Source organism: Sapajus apella, unplaced genomic scaffold, assembly GCF_009761245.1.
Source record: "Sapajus apella isolate SASKATOON/1434 unplaced genomic scaffold, GSC_monkey_1.0 scaffold169, whole genome shotgun sequence".
Taxonomy (NCBI): Eukaryota; Metazoa; Chordata; class Mammalia; order Primates; family Cebidae; genus Sapajus; species Sapajus apella.
The window spans coordinates 929,496-939,332 of record NW_022437109.1 but is presented as its reverse complement, the minus strand read 5'-3'; the positions used below and the strand labels follow the sequence as shown (position 1 = coordinate 939,332).

At 44.6% G+C, this 9,837-nt stretch overlaps 1 protein-coding gene across 6 annotated transcripts in view; it reads left to right on the top strand.

The window, feature by feature from the left end:
- Window positions 1–9,837, top strand: part of GABPB2 (GA binding protein transcription factor subunit beta 2) — a 47,701-nt gene that overhangs the window by 7,776 nt on the left and 30,088 nt on the right. For 4 of the 6 annotated variants that reach the window (XM_032267407.1, XM_032267409.1, XM_032267406.1 and 1 more), the window contains exons 2-4: window positions 3,507–3,614; window positions 6,650–6,817; window positions 9,006–9,200. In XM_032267407.1, coding sequence (XP_032123298.1) covers window positions 3,507–3,614; window positions 6,650–6,817; window positions 9,006–9,200 — 471 coding nt within the window. The remainder of the gene's footprint in view (window positions 1–3,506; window positions 3,615–6,649; window positions 6,818–9,005; window positions 9,201–9,837) is intronic. The other 2 variants (XM_032267408.1, XM_032267410.1) reach the window with 2 other exon arrangements.

Here is a 9,837-nt window from a genome sequence, read left to right as displayed (position 1 = left end):
GAGTTCGCTCTTGTTACCCAGGCTGGAGTGCAATGGCGCGATCTCGGCTCACCGCAACCTCCGCCTCCTGGGTTCAGGCAATTCTCCTGCCTCAGCCTCCTGAGTAGCTGGGATTACAGGCACGCGCCACCATGCCCAGCTAATTTTTTGTAGTTTTAGTAGAGACGGGGTTTCACCGTGTTGACCAGGATGGTCTCGATCTCTTGACCTCGTGATCCACCCGCCTCGGCCTCCCAAAGTGCTGGGATTACAGGCTTGAGCCACCGCGCCCGGCCAAGTAGTAATTTCTTATAAGTTAGTTGCACGAAGGCAGGACGATTGCTTGAGGCCAGGAGTTTGAGACCAGCCTGGGTAATATAACAAAACTGCATCTCTAGAAAAAAACAAAAAATTAGTCAGGCATGGTTGTGCGTACCTATAGTCCTAGCTACTTAAGAAGCTGAGGAAGGAGGATTGCTTGAGCCCAGGAGTTCGAGGTTTCAGTGAGCTATGATCGTAGCACCAGACTCCAGGCTGGGCAACAGGGAAAGACCCTGTCTCAAAAAAAAAAAAAAAGCTATGATGAAGAATTTGAAACCACATCAGTGAATTTTTGTATTCTGTAAACTTAAAACCCATTGGTCTTTCACTTTGAATTGTTTTACTTGTGCATGATTTCATAACATCAAACATTGGTCATTTGGAAAGTATTGGTTCATCAGATTGTATAGATCATCTAAATATTGATGCATTTTATTATACATTATCAAAAAATCACATTCATTAATATTACCACTTATTTCATCAAAAAAGTCTTTTTTTTTTTTTTTGAGACAAAGTTTTGCTCTGTCACCAGGCTGGAGTACCTGTCACCAGGCTGGAGTACAGTGGCACAATCTCTGCCCACTGCAACCTCCGCCTCTTGGGTTCAAGCAATTCTCCTGCCTCAGCCTCCCCAGTAGCTGGGACTACAGGCATGCGCCACCACACCCAGCTAATTTTTGTATTTTTAGTAGATAACAGGATTTCATCATGTTGGCCAGGACAGTCTCATCTCTTGACCTTGTGATCTACCCACCTTGGCCTCCCAAAGTGCTGGGATTACAGGCATGAGCCATTGTACCCAGCTCCAGAAAAGTCTTAATTAATGGTAAGTTATCAAGTTGATAGTGGTGATTATAGATTTTCCAAGATGCCAGTTCTTGCTTGAAGGCTCAAATTGTAACTGATAATTGGCAGTAAATACTGTCAGTTGGCTCAGCGCAGTAGCTCATGCCTGTAATCCCAGCACTTTGGGAGGCCGAGGCAGGCAGATCACCTGAGGTCGGGAGTTCGAGAACTGCCTGAACCACCTGACCAACATGACGAAACCCCGTCTCTACTAAAAATACAAAATTAGGCCGGGCACGGTGGCTCAAGCCTGTAATCCCAGCTACTGAGGAGGTTGAGGCAGGAGAATTGCCTGAACCCAGGAGTTGGAGGTTGTGGTGAGCCGAGATCACGCCATTGCACTCCAGCCTGGGTAACAAGAGTGAAACTCCGTCTCAAAAAAAAAAAAAAATACAAAATTAGCCAGGCCTCATAGACTCTGAAAGGGCATCAGGGACCATCAAGGGTCCATAAACCATACTTTTTGAACTACTGTCCTAAGCATATCAGTGTTTGATCAGTAAAGGCTATTCTTAAATTTTTTCTTTTCTTCTTTTTTTTTTTTCTACTCTTTTTTTGAGACAAGATCTGGCTCTATCGCCCAGGGTAGAGTGCAGTGGTACAGTCTCAGCTCACTGCAGCCTCTACCTCCTGGGCGCAAGTTATCCTCCCACCTTAGCCTCTTGAGTAGCCGAGACTATAGGCATGCACCACAATGTCCAGCTAATTTTTTTTTTTTTTGAGATGGAGTCTCACTTTGTTGCCCAGTCTGGAGGGCAGTGGCGCGATCTTGACCCTCTGCAACCTCCACCTCCCAGGTACAAGTGACTGTCCTACCTCAGCCTCCCAAGTAGCTGGGACTACATGCATGTGCTACCATGCCTGGCTAATTTTTGTGGTTTTTTTTTTTTTTTTTGAGACGGAGTTTCACTCATGCTACCCAGGCTAGAGTGCAATGGCGCGATCTCGGCTCACCACAACCTCCGCCTCCTGGGTTCAGGCAATTCTCCTGCCTCAGCCTCCTGAGTCGCTGGGATTACAGGCACGCGCCACCATGCCCAGCTAACTTTTTGTATTTTAGTAGAGACGGGGTTTCACCATTTTGACCAGGATGGTCTCGATCTCTTGACCTCGTGATCCACCCGCCTCGGCCTCCCAAAGTGCTGGGATTACAGGCTTGAGCCACTGCGCCCGGCCCTAATTTTTGTGTTTTTAATGGAAATGGGGTTTCACTATGTTGGCCAGGCTGATCTCAAACTCCTGACCTCAGGTGATCCACCTGCTTCAGCCTCCCAAAGGGCTGAGATTACAGGCATGAGCCACTGTGCCTGGCCAATTTTTGTATTTTTTGTGAGACAGTTTCACCATATTGCCCGTCTGGTCTCAAACTTGTGAGCTCTAGTGATCCTTCTGCCTTGACTTCCCAAAGTGCTGGGATTATAGTCCCAAGCCACTGCACCCCGCTTGGTCTCCTTAAATTTTAAGCATGATTATATCATTACACCATAGTCAGAAGATAAAAACAAGATTAAGATGCAGTTTGGGCCGGGTGTGGTAGCTCATGCCTATTAATTCCAGCACTTTGGGAGGCCAAGGGAGGTGGATCGCTTCAGATCAGGAGTTACAGACCAGCTGGCCAATGTGAATGTGGTGAAAACCCATCTCTACTAAAAATACAAAAATTAGCCGGGCATAGTGGTGGGTGTCAGTAACCCCAGCTACTCAGGAGGCTGAGGCAGGAGACTCGCTTGAACCTGGGAGGCCAAGGCTGCAGTGAGCTGAGATCGTGCCACTACACTCCAGCCTAGGCAATAGAGCGAAACTGAGTCTCAAAAAAAAAAAAGAGAGAGATGCAGTTTGATTTGGAAACCTTGATGTGTCCTGTTTCATTGTGGCATCCAAAGACCTACAAACCTCTGCAGACAGCAGTTAGTCGCTAAAAAGGGCTCTCATAATTTCTGTCAAACAGTAGTTTCACAGGTGGGCATCCATCTTGCTCCCTTCCTGGAAATCAGAGTGTATGTTCTATTATTTTGTATTATGTTCCTTAAAATAATATTGTACCCTTCTTCATTTCAAGGGAACAAAATGGTGTTTTATCGATTCCTTAAACTAGAAAGGTGGTAGTGTGTTGCAGATATTTCCAGAGTATTTTTCTGGGGATTGAGAGTGATAGAACTATATATTAGGGCTTGAAACATTCCCAAATATTTTTTTGTTTGTGTTAGATGAGGTAGAAAGGAAGTGACCTACCAGACAGTTCATTTGAGATGTATCTTATATACATTCAAATATAAAAGGTCTGCAGAAAATGTATTGGCAGCTTTCCTTAAGTTTGAGTTATAGCTACCTGAAAACTTTTATTCCTATGCATAAAGATGTCTTTGGTGGACTTGGGAAAGAGGTTGCTAGAAGCAGCAAGAAAAGGCCAAGATGATGAAGTGAGAACATTGATGGCAAATGGCGCCCCATTCACCACGGACTGGGTAAGCTTAGAAGAAAGGCCTCTTAATTATTTCCAATATATGCTTTTACCAACCTTTTTCTTAAAGGCTAACAGACTTTATTGGTTTTTCTTCACTCCCTTTCTACCTCATATCCCTTACTAGAGTTTTATTTTCTTTGTCTCATCTGAATATGTGGTTTTCTTTTTCTTTTAGTTTTCCAAATTGAGAGTATCCTGTGCATATATAGGTGATGATTGTAAGGTATTATATACTTGTGATTTTCTGTAATGTTTTTTAGAGTATTTTCTAAAGGTTTAACTCTCTCTAGAGTGTACTTGGGTTATAGGCTTCTGTAATTAGCTAGAAATTAAATAAAATCAATATAATAAGAATGCATTTCTAGACTAATAAACTCCTTGTTTCCTTTTCTCTAATATGCCTTGGTTAATAAGAAATTGTCTAGGCTGGGCACAGTGGCTCACACCTGTGATCCCAGTACTTCAGGAGGCCGAGGTTGGTGGATCACCTGAGGTCAAGAGTTTGAGACCAGCCTGGCTAACATGGTGAAACCCCGTTCCTACTAAAAATACAAAAAATTAGCCAGGTGTGGTGGCGTGAGCCTGTAATTCCAGCTACTTGAGAGGCTGAGGCAGGAGAATTGCTTGAACCCTGCAGGCAGAGGTTGCAGTGAGCCGAGATCACACCATTGCACTCCAGCTTGGGCAGCAAGAGCAAAACTTCGCCTCAAAGACAGAAAAGAAATCATCTAGCTGTTCTGTTTCCTTTACCACTGTTAAAAAACATTAAAGAGGAAGGTGTAATTTAATGAGCCAGGCAACATCCTGGAGACCAAAGAGTTTCAGAAGAAACAGAGCCAAGTTATAATGTGGGCTTTCTTAGCAGTCACAGATTTTGTACACATTGCCTAATTTTAACAATTTCAGTCTATTCTGGAGTGATTGAGAGGCCAACAGATTCTTAGCACTTAACAAAAAGAAAGAAAAGGAAACTCATGAAATTACCATTTCTATAAATAGACCTGGAAAGAACAATGTGAATTAAATTCAGTCAAGCCGAGAGGCTGAATATATGAAAAGCAAAGAATAAACTGAACAGGCTTAAAATTAAGAGCATAACAAAAAAAAGGGAATAGATATCTGGCCAAAGTGGATGCTGATAGATAACTCTTACAAGATTTACACTGGGATGACAGACTTAATTATTCCTGTTGATACACCATTGTTAAATTTTTATTGCCTCTTCATCTCATCATTCGTTTTGCCCTGCTTTACTGTGGCAAAAAACTTTTCTTCCAGTCAGTCAAATTTGTACCTCAAATTCCACATGTAACTTTCCAGTCTCTACCCTTTTTATTTTTTAAAATTTACTTTATTGCCAGGTTTGGTGGCTCATGCCTATAGTCCCAGCTAATTGGAAGGCTGAGGTGGGAGGATCGCTTAAGCCCAGGAGTTCTGGGCTGTTGTAGTGCGCTCTGCCGATCAGGTGCCCGCACTAAGTTCGGCATCAATACGGTGACCTCCCGGGAGCGGGGGGTGGGGGGGACCACCAGGTTGCCTAAGGAGGGGTGAACCGACCCAGGTTGGAAATGGAGCAGGTCAAAACTCCCATGCTGATCAGTAGTGGAATCGCGCCTGTGAATAGCCACTGCACTACAGCCTGGGCAACATATTGAGACACCGTCACTAAAAAAAGAAAAAAAAATTATTTTATTTATTTTGAGATAAGGTCTCTCTATGCTGCCCAGGCTGGTCTTGAACTCTTGGGCTCAAGCAATCCTCCTGCCTTGGCCTCCCAAAGTGCTGTGATTGCAGGCATGGGCCACCACATCCACCCTGATCCTTTTTTTTATTTTCAACCTTCCAAATGCTGCTTAAAGTCACATCGTTTAGGGAATCTTACCTGATAAATCCACCTGACTTAAAGCCATTACACTTAGCACTTATTCAACTGGTGGTATATTTATTTGACCATTAGCATATTGATTTTTTTTTTTTTTTTTTGAGATGGAGTTTCACTCTTTTGCCGAGGCTGGAGTGCAGTGGTGCAATCTCAGCTCACTACAACCTTCGCCTCCCAGGCTCAAAGCAATTCTCCCTGTGTCAGCCTTCCAAGTAGCTGGGATTACAGGCACCTATCACCATACCCAACTAGCTTTTTTTGTATTTTTTAGTAGAGATGGGGTTTCACTACGTTGGCTAGGTGGGTCTTGAACTCCTGACTGCGGGTGATCCGCCTGCCTCAGCCTCCCCAAGTGCTGGGATTACAGGTGTGAGCCACTGTGCCCGACTCCTGGCCTTTAATTTATATTTTTATTTATTTATTTATTTTTGAGACGGAGTTTCGCTCTTGTTGCCCAGGCTGGAGTGCAATGGCATGACCTCGGGTCACCCCAACCTCTGCCTCCTGGGTTCAAGCAATTATCCTGCCTCAGCCTCCCAAGTAGCTGGGATTACAGGCATGTGCCACTACGCTCGTCTAATTTTGGTTTCTCCATGTTGGTCAGGCTGGTCTCGAACTCCTGAACTCAGGTGATCCGCCCACCTCAGCCTCCCAAATTGCTGGCATTACAGGTGTGAGCCACCATGCCCAGCCTAAATTTTTTTTTTTTTTTTTTTTTTTTTGAGATGGAATTTTGATCTGTCGCCAGGCTGGAGTGCAATGGCACGATCTTGGCTCACTGCAACCTCTGCCTCCCGGGTTCAAGCAATTCTCCTGTCTCAGCCTCCTGAGTAGCTGGGATTACTGGTGCCCACCACCAGGCCCAGCCAATTTTTTGTATTTTTAGTAGAGATGGGGTTTCACCATGTTGGCCAGGCTGGTTTTGAACTCCTGACCTCATGTGATCCACCCGCCTTGGCCTCCCAAAGTTCTGGGATTACAGGCACGAGCCATTGCACCTGGCTAACTTTTAAATTTAACCATTTCTTCGGTTCATCTGCCAACCAGATTCTCTCTTGAAGGACAAGAACCATAGCTTGTTCATTTGTATCTCTCCAATAATGATTTAGGACTCTACACACAGTGGATATTCAGTGAGTATTATTTTCCCACAGCTTGGAACATCACCCCTTCACCTTGCAGCTCAGTATGGCCATTATTCCACAGCAGAAGTACTCCTTCGAGCAGGTGTTAGCAGGGATGCCCGGACTAAAGTGGACAGGACCCCCTTGCACATGGCTGCGGCTGATGGACATGCACACATCGTGGAACTGCTTGTTCGGGTAAAGCAAGAATACTGGCAAGGTTATGTTTTAAAGAAGACATCCACCTTCCTGTTTTCTTACTTAAATGGGTGCTAGGAAACCAAGTTGGGAAGGATTAAGTTTAGGAAAGTTTATAGAATTGAGTTGAGTCTCCAAGAGTCTTCATCGCTGTGAGGACTCTGTTTTCTTATTTATTTATTTATTGAGACAGAGTCTTGCTCTTGTCACTCAGGCAGGAGTGCAGTGGCGTGATCTCTGCTCACCACAACTGCCGCCTCCTGGGTTCAAGTGATTCTCCTGTCTCAGTCTCCCGAGTAGCTGGGATTACAGACACCAACCATTACACCGAGCTAACATTTGTATTTTTAGTAGAGACAGGGTTTCACCATATTGCCCAGACTTGTCTTGAACTCCTGACCTCAGGTGATCCACCCACCTCGGCCTCCCAAAGTGCTGGGATTACAGGTGTGAACCACTGTGCCTGGCTATTTTCTAATTTATTAAAACCCTTTTTTTTTTTTTTTTTTTTTTTTTTGTGGGACGGAGTTTCGCTCTTGTTACCCAGGCTGGAGTGCAATGGCGCGATCTCGGCTCACCGCAACCTCCGCCTCCTGGGTTCAGGCAATTCTCCTGCCTCAGCTTCCTGAGTAGCTGGGATTACAGGCACGCACCACCATGCCCAGCTAATTTTTTGTATTTTTAGTAGAGACGGGGTTTCACCGTGTTGACCAAGATGGTCTCGATCTCTTGACCTCGTGATCCGCCCGCCTCGGCCTCCCAAAGTGCTGGGATTACAGGCTTGAGCCACCGCGCCCGGCCCTTTTTTTTTTTTTTAAGACAAAGTATTGCACTGTCTTCCAGGCTGCAGTGTAGTAGCGTGATTTTGGCTCATTGCGACTTCCGCATCCCTGGTTCAGGCTATCCTCTTGCTTCAGCTTCCCAAGTAGCTGAGATTATAGGCGCCTGCCGCCACGCCTGACTAATTTTTTTGCATTTTTAGTAGAGACAGGGTTTCACTATATTGGCCAGGCTTCTGACATCGTGATCCACTCACCTCAGTCTCGCAAAGTGCGGGGATTACAGGTTTGAGCCACTGCGCCCAGCCCTAAGACAATTTTTTAAAAATTTGAGATGGGCTCACTCTGTTGCCCAGGCTAGAGAGCAGTGGCATGTTCATAGCTCGCCGCAGCTTTCAACACCTGGGTTCAAGCAATTCTACTGCCCCAGCCTCCCAGATGGCTAGGACTATAGGCATGCACCACCATGCCCAGCTAATATATTTTTATTTTTTGTAAAGAATAGGGTCTAATTGTATTGCCCAGTTCAGGCTGGCTTTGAACTCCTGGCCTCAAGCAATTCTCCTACCTCAGCCTCCCAAAGCACTGAGATTACAGGTGTGGGGTTACTGTGCCTAGCCAGTTTTCTAATTTTCTTGAAATCATATTTTTTTTTTTAAATAAAGATGAAGTCTCACTATGTTGACTGGGCTGATCTTAAACTTTTGGCTTCAAGTGATCCCTCCATCCTTGGCCTTCCAAAGTGCTGGGATTATAGGCATGAGCCATTGTGCCCAGCCTAGTTTTCCAACTTATTATTATTATTATTATTTTGGAGATGGGGATTTTACCCTATCGCCCAGGCTGGAGTGCAGTGGTGCAATGTCAGCTCACTGCAATCTCCACCTCCCAGGCTCAAGAGATCCTCTCACCTCAGCCTCCCCAGTAGCTGGGACCACAGGCACATACTACCATACCTGGCTAATGTTTTGAATTTTTTGTGGAGATGGGGTTTCACCCTGTTGCCCAGGCTTGTCTCAAACTCTTGAGCTGAAGCTTTTCTAATTTTTTAAAGCCTAAACAGACTTATTTTTCTTCTTTCCCTTTCCGAAGATATTATCTGCACTTATGCCTATTTTTTCAGGCACTTGGCTTTCTGTTAATAATGCAACAAAATCTGTTCTTCCTCTCTTCCTCTTCCATCTGTCTAATTTCTCAGCATCCTTAGAGGACCCATGCATTGAAACCCACTCGTCTGTCAGCAGTTAGGAGAATTTGAGAAATGTTTTTCCCTTTGATATTCCTTAAATGGGATCTAGATTTGAGTATGTAATCTCTATGGAAATCCTCTGTATTTGATGATGGGATGTTGCACCTGTGCTACTATAACCACTGTGTATTAAAAAAAAAAAAATGCTTTTCTGTGACAGAATGGTGCAGATGTGAATGCCAAGGACATGCTGAAGATGACAGCTTTGCACTGGGCCACAGAGCGCCACCATCGAGATGTCGTAGAGTTACTTATCAAATATGGAGCTGATGTCCATGCTTTCAGCAAATTTGATAAATCTGCCTTTGACATAGCTCTGGAGAAAAACAGTGCTGAGATTTTGGTCATCCTCCAGGTGTGGTTCTTTTTATACTCTTTTATACTCTCCAGCTTATACTTCAATTGAAGTTAAGGATTTTTTTTGTAGGAATTGAATCAAAACTTAATTTTTCCTATCTTCTTAAAATAGTACTTCTAATATGTCTCAATCTTGTGATTCAGTGTCATTAGTATCTTTAAAATACACGTGTATGCCAGGCACAGTAGCACATGCCTGTAATCCCAGCACTTTGGGAGGCCAAGGCAGGTGGATCATGAGGTCAGGAGTTCGAGACCAGCTTGACCAACATAGTGAAACCTCACCTCTACTAAAAATACAAAAAATTAGTTGGATGTGGTGGCTCATGCCTGTAATCGCAGCTACTTGGGAGGCTGAGGCAAGAGAATTGCCTGAACCCAGGAGGCGGAGGTTGCAGTGAGCTACGATTGCACCACTGCACACCATCCCCAGCGACGATGTGAGACTCTGTCTCAGAAAAAAAAAAAAGAGGAAGAAAAGGCCAGGCGAGGCGGCTCACGCCTGTAATCCCAGTACTTTGAGAGGCCAAGGCAGGCGGATCACCTGAGGTTGAGAATTCTAGACCAGCCTAACATGGAGAAACCCCATCTCTACTAAAAATACACAAATTAGCTGGGCATGGTGGTACATGCCT